Source organism: Danio rerio, chromosome 6 (genome assembly GCF_049306965.1).
Source record: "Danio rerio strain Tuebingen ecotype United States chromosome 6, GRCz12tu, whole genome shotgun sequence".
Lineage (NCBI taxonomy): Eukaryota > Metazoa > Chordata > Actinopteri > Cypriniformes > Danionidae > Danio > Danio rerio.
In genome coordinates, this window is record NC_133181.1 from 18,721,760 (window position 1) to 18,739,595 (window position 17,836).

Genomic DNA, 17,836 nt, shown 5'->3' on the forward strand with positions numbered 1-17,836 from the left:
TGTGTATATTTTTGGCTTGGAAAAGCCTTCTCTTAAAGATGTTTGTGGTTATCCTTGCAACAAGCAAAAACTAAATTAATAAATAAATAAATAAACTTCCTCGAAACCAAATCTATGAAGTATTGGTATCAGTTCTCGGTATCGGCTAGAACATAAATTAAAATACTCATATCGTTTTATAAAAAAATGGTATCGGTGCATCCCTAATAATCACTCAGTTTTCTAAAACACATACTGTAAATGACGCACTGTAAGCAGATCTAATCTCTAATTGAAATATGTAATTTTAAATCATATATTAAAAATACAGGTTAATGTTTAGATTTCACGGGGGAGAAACCAGGAAATAGTCACAAATCAATCTCGCACTTCCTAACCCCTCTGGCCGTGGATGACTGACCAGGTCCTGTGGCAGACACAGCAGATATTAGAGAGGAAACACTACGTTTCAGCTAAGTAATATTTTTTACTTGAATTATTTTTAAGATATCAATGCCTGATTTGTACTTAAACCCATGTAATCTGTGTGTGGATATATTTAATCCACATTGTTGGTGATAATGTTTTAGCTGTTTGCTGTGGGAGAACAGATTCATGGCCACATAACACTGGGTCAGTTGTAAGAATAAAAGCTAATAACTTGCTCGTAACGTCGGTGAAATGTTTCCACCAACCCCAAGCAGATTCAAAAATGTCTTTATATGATTTAATTTCAGTATTCCTATAGCTCTTTAAAGAGAAAGTCAAAAGTAGTTTGAGCTCAGTGTTTGAACTCTGTGGGCTCATGAAGGCTGCAAACACAAATAGTGTTCAATTGTTGAATCTGATGCACATTTTATTCAGCTTTGAAACACAGAGACACAAATTATATTGAAAGCTCAATGCTGAATGAAAAGCTTTCAAATCCATTTTTTAGGTCTTAATTCTTATTTTATAATGTTAAATTACCCAAATAACCCAAACTGTGGGCTGAATTGTACATTTCACTCCTCCTGTTTGAAACTAAAAAGAGTTCACGATTTCTGTATGCGCTGAAAATTAACTTATATGCAATTTAATAGCAGACACTTGTAAAGTAAGATCTTAAAGATCTGTAGAGAAATATAATAGAAGCACAACTATCCCTGGTCTCCCCCATTCAAATATATCATATGTACATGCAATTTGGTTTGTATATGATATGAATATGATGACATAAATTTATGAGGCCCGAGCTACATTTCCAGGTTTTGACGAATATAGGCTCCTATATGCTAATACTTTACCTTTAAGTACAGCATTTATTTATTTTTTTACTTTTTACGAATGGTAATGATTTTAATTAACTTAATTTAAACACATTTTATATAGGCATAGGTCGTACTTCGAGAGACAAATTCTTTCTAAAGTGAAAAAGTTTGAGAACCACTTATCTATACTTAACAACACCCCTTTCATCCTGGAAGGACTTCCATCGATGCAGCCGTCCATCTGTTTTTCCATTTCCAGTCGTTGCTGTGGTGTGTAATTTTCCTTTTTTTCTCCATGTGGTCCCTTCTGATCTGCAAAATACAATTAAAAAAGATGTCAAGTCCTTAATTAAACTTAACACCATTCTTTGAAGGTTTCATCTACCATTGTCTCCAGTCTGATTCTGTTCTAACTAATATTTCGCAGCTATAAGTAAATACTCTACTAGATGACAATCTATGAACTTATAATAAATAAATGTGTTACAATAATTAGTAAAGCTGTAAATAAAAGAAATAACAATCAAAAGCTACAAATGTTGAACAGGCCGCCGACATAAATTACAATTAAATAAAACAGTAAATAAATACAGCAGTAATATGGAATATGTGTTAAAGCTGACAGCATACAAATACATTATAACAGATCAATTAATCTGATGATATAACAAATAACAATCTGCAAATTTTAAATAGCAATATACAAATGAAGCATACAAACAAACAAAAATGTTTTATCTATCGGTTTACCAACTTGACAACATAACAAAAATCATTCTACGATAATGAATAAGCTGCTAAAGAAGACAACAGAATACACAAACTAGAAAAATAGATATATTCAAATGCCTAAAATTGACAAGTCGCCAAAATAAGTTAAGAAGGCAATCTCACATTCCAACCAACATTCAGTACAATCCACAGAGTAACTAGACAGAGAAATAGTAAAATCTTTGTCCGTCACCAAAAGCACGTAGAAACAACCAAATATAACAACTTAAAATGATACTTTTAGAAAGATCTTTACATACCGCTAATGTCAGCGATGGTCAGACACTTAATGCAGCTCACACTTTCTCAACGTCATCGACGGCTTTTCGAACACATTCTTTTTTAGAACGTCACTGATTATAGTAACCACAGCAACGCCACCGCGCCACCAAATGCAATTACCCTGATTAAACGTGCAGTGTATGATTTCCGTGAAGCACTGTAGAATATAATAATAATAATAATAATAATTCTGTTAGGATTTGGGTCCCTGTAACGCCATCTTTTAAGTATATAAGCAATGGCAATTTAATCATATCTTAATGTTAAAACGACTTCCATTATAAAATCAATATGTGGACCTTTTTGGATTCCTGGGAGCTAATTAAAAATGTAATCCAGGAAAGAATGAGAACCATTGTTGTTGTTTACGTCCCTCAATCGGTATCTAAGCTGTGTCTCTAATTTATATTTATTTATGTGTGTGTGTGTGTGTGTGTGTAAATACAGTTTAAGTCACCAGAGAACAATATAGTCACAACTTATAGACCATTTGTGTTGATATAACAGTAAATAAGCGTTTAACCTTTGAATAAATTGCAAACAGCATACATGTTCTACATTGCAAATAATCAAACAAAGGACACAATAAATAACAAAAAAAACATTTATTGATTAAACAAGTATTAAACAAATAATAATAAAATTGAATACATGTTGTACTGCTCAAGAATTAAAAATTTCAATAAAGCAATAACAATGAAGCTGCAGAATAATGACACATTATAAACAAATTTAAGTAAACAGGAAGATTTTTTAAAAATTCTGAAATTGCACATGCACAAAAGTTTCCAAATAGACTGTAAAAAAAAAGCTTAGAAACTGCACAAAATTAAAAAAAGGAAACAACTTAAAATACCCATGTAAAAATCTATGAAATTGCACAAGACATCTTAAAACAGCTATTTTTTTTATAAAAAACCTGAACAGAAACCAGTTTAAGAAATAGCAAATATAGTATAATATATATATATATATATATATATATATATATATATATATATATATATATATATATATATATATATATATATATATATGTTTGTATATATAAAGAAATAGCATGAATATATATAGCCAATATATATGAATATAGCATGAATATACTTTCTCTATATATAGAGAGAAAGTGAAAGAAACAAATTGCCCAAGTATCAGGGACCATCTTAATACACTTAAAATGTTGTTATAAAATAAAATAATTAAAAAAAATAAAGTGATTTAGACATTTGACACATTAGCTGCTCTCTTTCCTTCCTTCCATCAACCCTATCAGGATTTCTCCACCTCTTCATCAGTGGCGCTATTGGTATGGACATTTGTCCTCACTGCATCTGTGATTAAAAGATAAACAGATGATTTGTTGTGAACAAGTACAAATGTTAATCGAAAAAAAAAAAACAGATTCATGTTTGCTCTCACATAAGTACAACCTAAATGGGACTTAAAATCACATTATATAAAGATTCTTTGTTCCTCTGGTGATTTAAATACACATTCAGCATAAAAGGTATTTTGGCACAGATGAATAACAGCCTCTAAATGTATTGAAATGTATATTTAAAATCAACTTACTGACTACGACAGTCCTTAGGGTGAGTGCACGAAAAGCCACTTTTTGGTTTGCCCCACTCCAGTTCATTTGTTTAGCCAAGGAAAGCTTTCCTAGGATACGCCACACTGCTTCTTTAGTGGAAAACCTACCAATAAGTAAAATAAACTAACAAACAAAAAATAAATTAAAATAAAAAAAAAAATCTATGAAATACAAAAGAGCTTGAACTTACCACTTTCTTCCTTTGTTCGGGCTGCTCCTTTAGTTGATGTTCAAGCTTTTCTAAATCAAATAAATTGGACAAAGGAAGGTCAAATGTGCTTGCATCTGGAGTTTCATCCCGCTGCAGAGTACTGCTTTGTTTTTGCTGATTTTTGAGAATCAGGTCCAGTTGCTGCTTTATGACCTCTTGTGATTTTATAAGTTCAGTCAGTAATGCTAAAAAACACAAATAATGAATTAGTATAACATCTCATATATCTCAACAGTGGGATAGATACTGCTGTTGTTCTCTAGTTAATCTTTACTTTCTAGCTTTACATTAAGCCTTTACAAATTTACTGATGTTTTGAATTCTTACAAAGACATGACGAGTTGCAATAAGTTCTGTCTTGATCTCCAACTGCACTGGAACAAGGACTGTAAATGTTCCTAGGGGTACTGGAACGTAAAGTAACTGTGCATCTTGATGGTGTTCTTAAGGATTCTGCCATAGTCATTGGTGGTGATGGTACTTGCGGTGCTGCATCAATTTCTGAAAGATCCTCCATTCTGCCTTTCTTTTCCAGTCTCTTTTTTCCAAATAAATTTTCATCATCACAGTCACTATAGTTGTATCTGTTATGTCCCCTGATCAGATACATTTACAACACACAACATTTTAGTACAGTGCCAAGTTTTTACGCAGCGGATGCCCTTCCAGCCGCAACCCATCTCTGGGAAACATCCACACACACATTCACACACACACTCATACACTACGGACAATTTAGCCTACCCAATTCACCTGTACCTCATGTCTTTGGACTGTAGGGGAAACTGGAGCACCCGGAGGAAACCCACACAAAGGCAGGGAGAACATGCAAACTCCACACAGAAACCCCAACTGAGCCGAGGTTCGAACCAGCGACCTTCTTGCAGTGAGGCGACAGCACTACCTACTGCACCACTGCCTCGCCTGCCTAGCATGATGATTGGTCATTTTCTTAAAAAAATGTAAATACTTTTTTAGGATTTGCCATTTCCAGCAAAATGAAACAAGAAATTATTTGATGACACCTCAAACTTCAGATGCTCATCACATCTGCTGACCAATCAAATGCTCTTCTGGTATTTGATTTGTCCCACCCCATTCAAGATGCTGAAACTGGCCATTGTCTTCCTGTTTCAGAATAAAACTGCACATTTTAAAGCATTGCACATTACCGACCCAGTGTTTAAAGTGATAGAACTGCTCAATATGAGTAATGCTGTATGTGATGCATGATATTATAAATTCCCTTAATTGATCATCATTTATTGACGACTCATCAAACTTAATAACCATGAAATGTGTCTATTGCAGTGGCACACTGTCAGGAGGTGAGTACATTATCTGTAACGTTTTATTCTGGAAGTGAACTAATCATTTAAAGGGCACCTATTATTCACTTATTTTATTTTTGGTGTCCCCAGAATGTGTCTGTGAAATTTCAGCTTTAAATACTCTACATATCTTTATTTATATACATTGTTTTTGTTTTAAACTGTTGAAAATGTCAGTTGTTTTTTCAGATTAAAAAGTGCTGTTTCTGTGTATGTGCCTTAAATACAAATGAGTTGTCTCTCTGTGCCTCGTATTGGAAATAAAGTAGTGTTTGGACATGTCAACTACTGGTCCACAGTGACAGGCAATCACCCAGACACTGATGAAGCAGAGACCCAGTCTGAAATAACAATGTTACGGGACCTACAGTATTATGCCCCTTTTTACAAGATCTAAAATAAGTCTCCGATGACCCTGGGGTGTGTATGTGACGTTTCAGCTCAAAATACCATACAAAATTATTTTATAACTCTTTGAAACTGCCCCTTAAAGGTCTCTATTTTATCAATCTAAGCATAAAGTCTAAAGTGCATGGAACAAAAGCATTAAGACCATGTCCGAATCCAATTTTGCTATTTTAAGGACAGGAAAATATGTTCTGTGCTCTGGCGCATGGTCCGACAGGGTTGTGCTTATTCTCTTCATGAGTTATGGGTGTGTTTTCAGCAAAATGTGCATTAAACCAATCAGAGTCTCATCTTTAACCGTATGTTCACACCGAAAGCGGCGACAGCGCCAAAGTAGCCGGAATTCATTCATTTTCAATGAAAGTCGGCAGTGAGGAGTAGTGCAGCGCGCCTTCACCGGTGTGGGCGTCGAAGAGAGTTGAAATCAAGTTAACTTTTTGGTAATGAGCTATGATGTGGTTCGGCAGCAAGCAATCAGAATGTAGAAGTCTGCCGCACGAGAGCAGTCCAGAGAACACAGCCACAGTGAACTTTGGTTCTGACCACAGTTGTTTCCACAGGTTTGATTATTGCGGTCACTGGATTTCCAATTATTTGCAATGTTTTCTCACAGGAACATACATTAAAAAGTTACTGGTGAGTTACTCATGTGAATTAATGTTATATATATTTTCTCAGCACAAAACAGTATTGCTGCTTCAGAATATTTCAGACATATAGACACATTAGATAATTAAGTGCAGCAAAGCCACACCACATGCAACTTGATCTTCCATTGTTAAATAAATTTGATAAAAAGTGTGCAACATTTTCACGCTTGAAAGCATGTTTTATGTGGTAATGTGACTGATATGCTGCAACGGCCCCTTTAAATACAAGATCAATGTAGCGAATTTTGACGCTCTTGCCGCCAAAGGTGAAGGCAGACAGCGTTGTCACCAGGGCGCCCAAAGCGACCTTTGACGCTCTTGATGCTTTCGGTGTGAACGTGTAGTAAGAGTCAGCTGTGTTGCACCATGGCTCATTTTCTATATACATGGTGGACTTTGTAAGTGGAAAAACTAAACGCTTCACTAGTGAGAAAACAGTTAGACAAATCATCTGTTCGAGGATGAAGACTGAGCCTCCTCCAGTCGGCCTCTTTAATTTCTCTTTGCTTTACTTTTACTCTTTAACTTTAGCTAACGCTCTGCACAGGACTTTAAACCAGCATTCATCTGGTCAATAGCGTGGCCTATTTCAGTTCCTCAAAATAGCAATGCGCCAACAATACGCCTTAACACACCACATTTTTAGACCAGAACACCCATGAGTCCACAAAGTGGCACAAATGGATTTGCTATTTAAACAACGTGGTGCAAAGCATGAAAATTACAGTTGTGCTGATCTGAAAATAGCAACTAATCACGCCATACACACCTTGCACCTTATTGCGGTGAGTGTGTGATAGGGCCCTTAGGCTTTGATCCTAATTGTGTCATTTTGGTGACTGTTGCTTTGAAGATAATGTGAAATTAAAATATATTTTTTACATGTCAGCGAGTGACAGAATTTGTCTTTAGAAGATATAAAACTGATATAAGCATCCAAAGCTTGCAGTTTCTCACTTTCATCTAATTGGATCAATGATTTTTTCCCCATCACCTCATACTTCAGTTTCTCATCAAATCTTGATCATTCAAATGCTCTCTAGTATCTGACATAACCCGCCATTTTCAAGACGCTTCCCATTTGCTTTTCATTTGATGCGCTTGAGCTCAACCACCCTCACTGGCAGAGCTGTGATATGTGATATTGATATAAATACAATATTGGCTGATTGTTTTTTTTGTCTAATCTTTCCCACCCTCTCTCCATGTTTCAGTTGAGATTACGTCAAACATAGAATTAAAATGCTAAATTGAATCATCCAACTATGATGGAAAGACATTTACTGAAATAAATTCCAACATGCGCATCAAAGAAAGTCATGTAATTTTGTTTTAACAGATTATGTGATAACTAGGAGTGATGGTACAGCATTAGACAAACAAGTGGACCGACCACAATGTAGAGCATCTGACATGTTGTTTTGGTCATTCTAAAATCATTCAGCCAAAGTTCATCCTTAGACTGGTTCAGTATTATTATCTCCAGGCGCAAGTCATTTATTATATAAGAGAAAGGACCAGTGTCTTCTCCTACCACAGCAAATTCCCTTTTTCTTTTTTATATTTGGTGCCGGTTTATCAGGAAGTGACCAGTTTTGTTCTCTTAGATGGAAACAGTGCTTTATTCACAAATGTCTTATGCAATATTCCAGTTTTGTGGATAAATCTCTTTGGATGGAAACACAGCTAATGATAACTAGGTGTAAGTCTTCTTGCCGAACACACACTTGTCATCGTGGCTTTAATGTCCTTAGGAGACATCCAAATTCCAACTGCGCCAAGAAAGTTAAATAAATAAACTGACCCAAGTGTTTCTAATCCCGCTGAGAGTGGACTGATGGATGTTGAGACAATCCCTCAGATCCTGCTCTTTCTGACCAGCGACAGGTAAACCAGGAACAGGAGCCATTGGTCAGTCAGTGGAAGGCATTGGCTCTGGTGCGGAGCAGGAGTCTTCATGACAAAAATGATGATCATTACCTGGTAAAGTTAACAGACATTAACATCTCTGGTGTATTTTGTAAATAAAACATGACTTCAGATGAACAACAAATTCCACTGTATCTCACATTTCACAGTTTTATGGTCAAACCTTATTAACATCATTATAAACATTTCTCAAGTAACATCTAATCACAAATATAAAATATATCCCAAGTAAATAACTCAAAAATGAAATTACAAACATGTAAACACTTTAAGGAAATAAACAGTTGTTTTCCCCTTTAAAATACAAATATTACATTTCTTGTATAAAAATTTGTATGAATAAACTTTGTGATCCTTTTTGTTGAAAATATAAAGTAGTGATGAACAATATATTGTTTGAGCATCGATATCGCAATGTGCGTATTTGCAATAGTCACAATGCAGGATTAATTTTAATAATGATTAAAAGATAAAGATATTATTAAATTTGACATTATTTATCCAATGATGACCATGTTATTTTACATTTGATTGTCTTGTTTCTGTACTTGAATACTGTTCCACTCCCCAGAAAAGCATAAAGCACTGTTTATTTATTTATTATTGCTTGTAATTTGTTATAATTAATGCAGATGAACTGCATAGAAAAAGTCTTTTTCATCCAAGTCGATCTAAATTAATAAAAGCTTTCCAAATATAGCTATTCAAATCATCTGGTGAAATTATATTCCTATCGCAATGTGAGCTAACTACACCTACATTTCGAAATATAAACAGAATAGAAAACTCTTTTTCAGTACACATTTGATTCCACGGTAATGATATATACATCATACCATCCAGCCCCACTGCATTTATTTATTGCCATATTTATAGCAGAAATAATACCTGGTCATTTATGTCACGGAAACACATATGTATATTTATTATCAGTGTGTTACTGAAATGCAACATGATTATTTATTAACTGTACTCTGTTAGCCCTTACTGTAGTTTATTATAAAGCAGATGTTTGTAAACATGCTTTGTAACCCTTGTCATGAACTGATCAAAGTAACAAATTGTAAACATTTGGAGTAAGATATTGTAACTGAATGTTTAGTGTTTACTTTAGAATGGTTTTCTATGGGAAAGTGCTAAGCATGTAGTTTAGCATCTTGTGCTTGTATTCTAGCAACACTTATTTGCTGTATAAAGCATGTATTATATCAATAAATAATTTGATCTGTGTTTCCATTTCTCTTAAAGAATCATACTGATAGTGAGTGAGTCTCTGTTAATTTTAAAGTCCCCGTTAACTTATGACAAAATTAACAAGATTTTGTTAGCTCACATTGCTAGTGTTGTGGTGAACTATTTATCTGTGCATGTCATTAAAAAACAAAACTTGTTTGCCCTTAAAATCTTAATTGAAATACAAAAATGCCCTTCCTGTTTGTTTTTCTGTTAAATTGTCAGATTACGTATATCTTAGGAATTGGGGATGACTAACATATTTAACCACGCTGCTCCAACTGTCAGTTTTGACACTAAGCAGAAATGGTGAGCAGGATGTGTCTGTTAGGTTGTAATATCTTTGGCCAAACACTTTTCCCAATCTTACTAAATGAAATGCCTACTTTACTACATCCAATCAGCTCACAGTACAAAAAACAAGCCACACCCACTGTTGTGTCATTTAATATTAGGCTCGCTTGAGGTGCGCCTCGCCTTGACTGCATTGTAAACGAGAGCAGGCGTGTGCAGTAAGAGGAGGGCTCAAAAATTACATCAGAAGTCGGACACCTGCTGAATCTCGCTGTTTAGCTACCTGGAAACGTCACCAGTGGCGGAGATCTCGTTCGCGGTTTTTATCGCAGACGAATGACCTCATGAAAAAATACTATGGTGATTTATAGTAAATATTATTGCATTTTGAACATGCTTTTTCAGTATTGGGTTGTGTTTATAGTTGTTGTGATACCAGAGCAACTATACAATTTAAATAGACTATTTTATAACATGGTTCAAAAGCACTACAGTATACATTACTATAGTATTTTTAATATGGGAGTGGATGCAATAGAAATATCACAGTTTTTACAAAAAAAATGGTTCAGAATTACAGAAGATGAACAGCTCATTAACTAAAAGGGTGTATTTAAAATGTAATTCTGTATATTCAACAAACGTTAAAAGAATAACAAAATAAACAGCTTATACAGCAAGAAAACGTTCAAGAAACCTAATTTGGCTACATTATAAATGAAGTAGCCATAGATGCTTTTGAGTGACGGGTCATGACAAATGTTTGTTTGACAAATAAATTCTTAGGGGGTTAATTACATTGACATGCTTATTAGGTTTATATAAACTGATATTACTCCAGCCAGACTAAAATAAACAGCCCAAGACTTTCTTCAGAATAAAAACTATTAGACTGTAGGAAAAACTGTGAAAATATTCTTGGTCTATTAAACATTACTTTTGACTTCACATACACACACACACACACACACACACACACACATACATATATATATATATATATATATACATACATACATATGTGTGTGTGTCTTGTTTACTACACCTTTTTCACTTCTCATATGAAACCACACAAAGATGAGGCATAATGACAAAACAGTCTGATTTCCTTTGTATGTCTGAATATATGTATATATTGGATTGACTTTCATTGAATAACGCTGCATAAAAATTACTATACAAAATTCACACAAACATACAAAAAGTGAAAATGACAACAAACAGGACTTAAAACTGAGAGAGAAATAAAATACAGCACACACACATCCTAATGATGTATTAGCTACATTTAGTTATATTGGATAGGTCACGTTATGTTTTACAAAGATGTGTTTTGTTTTTGTTTGCGTGTAAATCTAAATAAATAACCATATTTAATGCTCTTTATGACTTTTTTTTTAATTATCAACGAAAATACAAAAAAAGGTATTAAACAAATCCAGGTATAAAGCTTAGTAAAACAAGATAATAAAGTGTAATGTGTCAGTCTTATCCAATCAGCATTAAGCTGTGTCGTTAGCCAGTCGTTTCCCATCATGCTTTTGGTAACGCAGTCTTTTGAGAGCAACTGCGGCCGACTGCTCTATCCGAGGTACCCGCCTCGCGATCGCGAGAGTTTTTTGGCGCACGTCAGCGTGACATCAGAGCGAGGCGAAGGCAAGGCGGACACATTTCTAACCGGCATGCATCTTGCGGTGATCACCGGTGATCCATTCTGCGCAGATTTTGGCCAAGTCAAACGAGCCTATTCAGTTTCTCTAGGAACTGTGTCACAATACAAAAAAAAGTCGCAACTTCAAGTTCATGCAAACTTTAAACATTTTGTTAACTGGAGAAGAAAAATGTTTAAGATTTATATTTTATTGAAAAGAGTAAAGACTCTTTTTTTTGGGTTATTGGGTATAAAATCTATTTTATTGTTCATTTTCTTTGAAAAGGACAGAATTCTTGTACAGAATATAAACAACCATTTTTAATTATGACAAACATTTAGATTACTCTTGGCTTGTTTTAATAATTTATATTATATATTTGTTTCATTGCATAGTCTCATTTTAAAAACACATACTAGTTTGCACTCTGAGCTGGTGTGTGTGCAGGTGTGTGTGTGTGTGTGTGTGTGTGTGTGTGTGTGTGTGTGTGTGTGTGTGTGTGTGTGTGTCTTCAGCTCGTACAGCTTCACACAGAGCCTTACAGATGCAGCAGAGGAAGCTCAGGATCAGGATCTGTTCTCCTCAGTTCCTCTGCCCCTCCTGCTCTCCTTCTACAAATCATTGACAGCGTTTATCTACACTGAACCTGACAATGCAACCCAAGCCATGACTGCTGGATTCAGATAAGTGTAATGTTACTGGCCACCTGTGCAGTGCAACCAGGGATGGCTCTTAAGATCAGCTAAACTGGGTCGATCAGCCGGTGCTGCACTGAGACACCAGCGAATCAGCTGACGGCACTCTGTTACACACAACACCGTCTTCAGAAACACACAACAACACACTTCTGCTCGCTCGCCAGGCTATCTCTGAATGTGTCTGAATCTCTTACCTGTTGACAAGCTCCTAGGGAAGGTCAGTCTGCTCTACACACATACGGACAATTTAGCTTACCCAATTCACCTATAGCACACGTCCTTGGACTTGTGGGGGAAACCGGAGCACCTGGAGGAAACTAACGTGAATGAGGGGAGAACATGCAAACTCCACACAGAAATGCCAACTGGCCCAGCCGGGACTCGATCCAGCGACCTTCTTACTGTGAGGCGACAATGCTAACCACTGAGTCACTGTGTTGCCCCAGCGTGTATATCAATTAAGAAAGATGTATACAAGCATTTAAATATCTACTGACTAATTTAACTTTTCTCTTTCGTCAGATGGGTTCAGGTAGTGCCTCTGTCCTGCTGCGCTTCAGGAAAATTCAGCATCACAAGCAAAATGACCACCTTGTGTCATATAACATATATTGATCAATCAGCACGGTTGTCAAGGCAGAATCTCAAGCACAACTAATCATTTTAAATGACATGGTGAATCATTTAAAGAAATTTAAATGTTAAGTTCAGAGAACTTACAATATGAATTAAATGTTTGTTGTTGCCTAATGAGTAAGTTAAACACACCTTTGATGCCAAAACTTGGTATTTTTATTAATGAAAAGTTATATTATCCGCTTAGGGCCCCAAGAAAGTCTGGAGGCCCACAATAAATACTAATAATGTAATTTTCTGTCATATTTTGTAGGATAAAGCTTTAACAAATACATTTTACCTTAAATAGCATGTGTGCAATTGTGTCCCCCCACCCCCAATCATGGATCAGTCCAGCAGTCAAATCAGATGAAAATTTAGTTTCAGAAAACAAATAGTTTGTTCATTAATTTTAGTTGTGAACTAATTTTAAGCAAACAAATCTTTTAAAATGTAGATATTGTGTTAAGATAAAAATATAGAAAGCAAGACAGAGTGATATAAGATAAAGACAGCTAAATAAATAAGCAAATATGAAAAGTGCTTATTACTGAAGGACTTCCGGGTCTCATGACTCGAATTGCTTAGGGCCCCCAAATCACCTAATCCAGCCCTGCTCATAACAAACAATCATCATGATCACGGTACAAAGTGTAGAGTAAACAATGTTATTAACACTATGAGCTGTATTTGTTAAAATAAATGTTAAATTATAGTGTGTTTCATTAGACAAACTGTTGAGATGATGAAAAACACGCAGTCTTATACGTTTTAGTTAAATTGTGATTCTCTGTGCTGAACATTGCCCCCTTGTGTTGTCTATGATCACTTACTGAGGAGAGACGTGACCCTGCACCACAAAAGCACTTTTTTACTTCTTTTAGTTTGAGCACATGCTTTTTAAAATGATTGAGCTGTTGAAACTTTGACCTACACATGAAAAAAAACATATTGTTTAAATAAAGTTATTTTTTAAATTATAATTGTATTCTAACCTGAAACTGAAGATCGTCCTAAAAAGAGATTTATTGCACTATATTGGGATAATTTGTAATTTGATGTGCACAAAAGAAGAAAAACACAGAAGTGTTTACTTTAAATTCTCGTAAGAAGTTTAGTATTTGTATTTTTTCTAACTTGGAATTGAAGATTAAATCAAAAAACTATTCAGCACTCTTCAATGTTGAAATTTTGTAGTTCAATGTCCACAAAAACACAATATTGTTCATTTTAAATTCTCATAGAAACTTTTCTTTTTTACTTAAATTGAAGATCACTCAAAATAAAAAAAAAACATTTGTTAAATATCAGCATGCGTGTATGGACATTTACTGAGTTTATTATCGACAGATCTGTGTTTAAGTAAAACAATTCGGCTAGTTTAGATTTTTATGATTTAAATTCAGACATCAAATATTGCAAATAAAGTTTTGGTCTAGTTAGTTCAGCACACTACAGACAGCATGATCATATCTGACTGAACAGAGTCTCCTAATTCCTCCAGTGTCTGTGTTACTTCATTCATTTTCCTTCAGCTTAGTCCCTTTATTCATCAGGGGTCGCCACAGGGGAATGAACCGCCAAAATATCCAGCATATGTTTTACACAGCAGATGCCCATCCAGCTGCAACCCAGTACTGAGAAACATCCACACACTCTCACATGCACAAACACACTATGGCCAATTTAGTTTATTCAATTCACATAAACCACATGTCATTGAACTGTGGGGGAAACCCATGCCAACACATGGAGAACATTCAAACTCCACACAGAAATGTCAACTGGCCCTGCTGGTACTCGAACCAGCGACCTTCTTGCTGTGAAGTTACAGTGCTAACCACTGAGTCACTGTGCTGCCCTTGGTTTGAACATTTACATTTTAGTGAAACCAGTAAAGACAAAAAAAACTGCTGTAATTGCGTATAAAATAACTTTATTGTTTATGATTTATTTAACACCTTCCCCTGTTTTTCTCTAAGTGGTCTAGAAACTGTACATTTGTCAACTGTAGACTAGCTTTTGTGTGTGTGTGTGTGTGTGTGTGTGTGTCTTCAGCTCGTACAGCTTCACACAGAGCCTCACAGATGCAGCAGAGGAAGCTCAGGATCAGGATCTGTTCTCCTCAGTTCCTCTGCCCCTCCTGCTCTCCTTCTACAAATCATTGACAGCGTTTATCTACACTGAACCTGACAATGCAACCCAAGCCATGACTGCTGGATTCAGATAAGTGTAATGTTACTGGCCACCTGTGCAGTGCAACCAGGGATGGCTCTCAATGTCAGCTAAACTGGGTCGATCAGCCGGTGCTGCACTGAGACACCAGCGAATCAGCTGACGGCACTCTGTTACACACAACACCGTCTTCAGAAACACGCAACAACACACTTCTGCTCGCTCGCCAGGCTATCTCTGAATGTGTCTGAATCTCTTACCTGTTGACAAGCTCCTAGGGAAGGTCAGTCTGCTTCTGGACGTGACCCTCTGTGCGCCTCTGAATGGGAAACGGTCACACAGGATGTTGTAGAGCGTCACTCCTACTGACCAGACTGTAGCTGGAGTCGCATGGTAGCGATGTCTACGAAACCACTCAGGAGGAGCGTATGCAGGAGTGCCTGAGAGACATAAGAAGACCACAAACATCTGCTCAACATGCTCCAGTACAGACAAATTCCCTTTAGTGGATCAGCAGAAGTTCACAAACATCAACAGAACGTTTCCTTCTGTAACTCAAACTCACCAGCAAAGTATTTGTAGGCCGATCGCTTCAGCACATCTCCACAGCCGAAGTCCAGCAGCTTGATGTCCTGGGACTCTGTGGAGATCAGGAGGTTTTCTGGTTTGACGTCCCGGTGCAGGACGCCGCGGCTCTCGCAGTGTTTAAGGGCCGCAATCAGCTGCACCAGCACTTTCTTTGCAAGACGCTCATCCAGACAGCCGTTCTCCTCACAGAAGCTCTGGAGATCTTGGCAAGGATCCGGTCGCTCCAGGATCAGGATGTAGCGCCTGGGACGGTCAAACCAGTCCAGCAGCTGCAGGACACTGGGGCAGGCAGGAGCTGATGTGACACGGGTCATCAATGCCACCTCCAGCGGCAGCCGACCCTGACCATCCTGCAGGACAAACCCTCCATTATATCCAGAACTCAATCAAACACAGCAAACACAACAGATTCACATCAAAACATACAACTTTCAGTCGCTCGGGGGTCCGGTCCTTCGACACGTACTTGATGGCCACCTGCAGACAGGAAAAGCAGAGTAAATCACACCTGCCTGATTGTGACACATGACATTTAATGACAGCAACATTTCTAAAGCATGTCTGAACAAAGGAGGGAAGAAAATCTCTTACTGGCAGTCCATCAGACCTGCGCATCCCAGCAAACACAGAGCCGAATCCACCTCGTCCCAGCAACGGGCCCTTCTGGTACAAGTCTGCAACACAGAAGAGCACAAGAAATGAAGAAAAGAGAGAAAGAGAAAACATGCTGCTGTCTCTTCAATGACAAATCATTTCCTAACTGAGCCATAAGATCTAGAAGATGAGCTGTGCTGACCTCTGCGAGAGCGTTTGGCTGGTCTGCTGGACGAGGTGGACGCTGTTTGCTGGCTGCTGCTCTGCCTTTTCCTCTTGCTGTTCCTCTGGTCTGTGGATGCAGAATCAGCCAAATGTGAAGGCAGAGGAGCCAAAAAACCAGGAAGCTCAGTGGTGCAGTCCCGTGTATCTTCTGTATATCAAGACATTTTTAATGAATCTTTTTTGTTAACTTCTGTAATCCTTTTCATATTAGTCAAACATCATACAGCATCATACAGTGATATACAATGACAAACAAATGAAAGATTAAAAACACTCACCTCCTCTTTCTTCACCCATGTGGGACATGGACAATCTCCTCCAACCTGCAATAAAACAGACAAATACAGACAAATATAAAAAATAAATGTAAAACAAAGTAAAGAAGAAGAAGAAGAAGAAGAAGAAGAAGAAGAAGAAGAAGAAGAAGAAGAAGAAGAAGAAGAAGAAGGAATGAAAAAAAGAGCAACAAAAATGTGTTTAAAAAAATATTCAGAAAAATAACTAAAATAAAGATGATTAGAGAATTTGTGCTCTTTAAAATAAGTCTTTTTCTCTCAGAAATCGCACAGAAATGCTCTGCAAAGTCGCCTCGTCTCTCAACCAACAGATTGCGATGGGTTTGATTGTTTTTATATGCGGTCAGAAATCATACAATAACACGCGTTGCTATAGCAACTAATAATGGCGTGACCTTGCGTGCCTGAGATATTTTTTTATTTTCATGAATACAATTCATGCAGTTATTCGATTTCCTAAATCTTAATTATTAATAATAATTAATTAAAAGCTCTTGTTATAAAATTAAATAACTATCATTTTAATTGGCCTATCAGCTTTGAGTAAAACTTGATAGCGTCACCACCGACATTAGCAGCAGAGAAATCTTTAACGAAAATCACACAGAAATTCAAGAATAAAGTTTTTAATAAACATTACCAAACAAACGAGCTCTTCTATAAATGTAACTTACTATAATGAAGAAGTGGACAAAGATGAAATTGTTCTCCATTCGGGAGATCTACAGGAATCATAAACTGTTTTCAGAAAAATTATTGTATTATTTTCTGAGGAACACATTTCTAGGAGTTTTTTTACGCTAAATTTTATGTTATTGCCGAATCACGCTGAAGCAGGGCATTAAGAAAGGTCATGTGACTGACGTCCCTGACGTCACTACTTGCGTAGTGAATGTATGGCCAACGCACAATTTAGGTATATTAATGAATTATATTTTTAAATAAAATAAATTGTATAATAAACAACAATAATATTAAATTAAATAAGGCTTTTAGCATTTCATTTCATTTAATTTCGATAGCTTAATCAGTGTATGTTGATGACGCAGTATTGATGAAAG

General features: G+C 36.3%; 1 protein-coding gene and 1 long non-coding RNA gene across 2 annotated transcripts; both read right to left on the minus strand.

Moving 5' to 3' along the window:
- Window positions 1–3,521: 3,521 nt before the first annotated feature.
- On the minus strand, window positions 3,522–4,272 carry LOC141386245 (uncharacterized). Its single transcript, XR_012407905.1, has 3 exons — window positions 4,067–4,272; window positions 3,855–3,999; window positions 3,522–3,613 (listed from the first exon to the last, which is right to left on the minus strand). It is a non-coding gene; the product is annotated as an uncharacterized lncRNA (long non-coding RNA).
- A 10,543-nt stretch (window positions 4,273–14,815) lies between these two features.
- On the minus strand, window positions 14,816–17,084 carry LOC141386237 (serine/threonine-protein kinase pim-3-like). The gene is made up of 9 exons (XM_073953954.1): window positions 17,047–17,084; window positions 16,758–16,802; window positions 16,457–16,627; window positions 16,252–16,334; window positions 16,087–16,137; window positions 15,638–16,010; window positions 15,333–15,512; window positions 15,147–15,242; window positions 14,816–15,051 (listed from the first exon to the last, which is right to left on the minus strand). Exons 2-9 carry the CDS (start codon window positions 16,783–16,785, stop codon window positions 15,023–15,025), a joined length of 1,011 nt encoding a protein of 336 aa, XP_073810055.1. The 5' UTR covers window positions 16,786–16,802; window positions 17,047–17,084; the 3' UTR covers window positions 14,816–15,022.
- Window positions 17,085–17,836: the final 752 nt, after the last annotated feature.

Bases quoted from the DNA above. Each gene is read 5' to 3' on its own strand.
- LOC141386237 (XM_073953954.1), bottom strand. From the start codon at position 16,785: ATGTCCCACATGGGTGAAGAAAGAGGAG. The intron at 16,335-16,456 runs GTCAGCACAGCT...TCTGTGTTGCAG, and splicing joins AGCCAAACGCTCTCGCAGAG to ACTTGTACCAGAAGGGCCCG. The intron at 16,138-16,251 runs GTAAGAGATTTT...TCCTGTCTGCAG, and splicing joins GCAGGTCTGATGGACTGCCA to GTGGCCATCAAGTACGTGTC.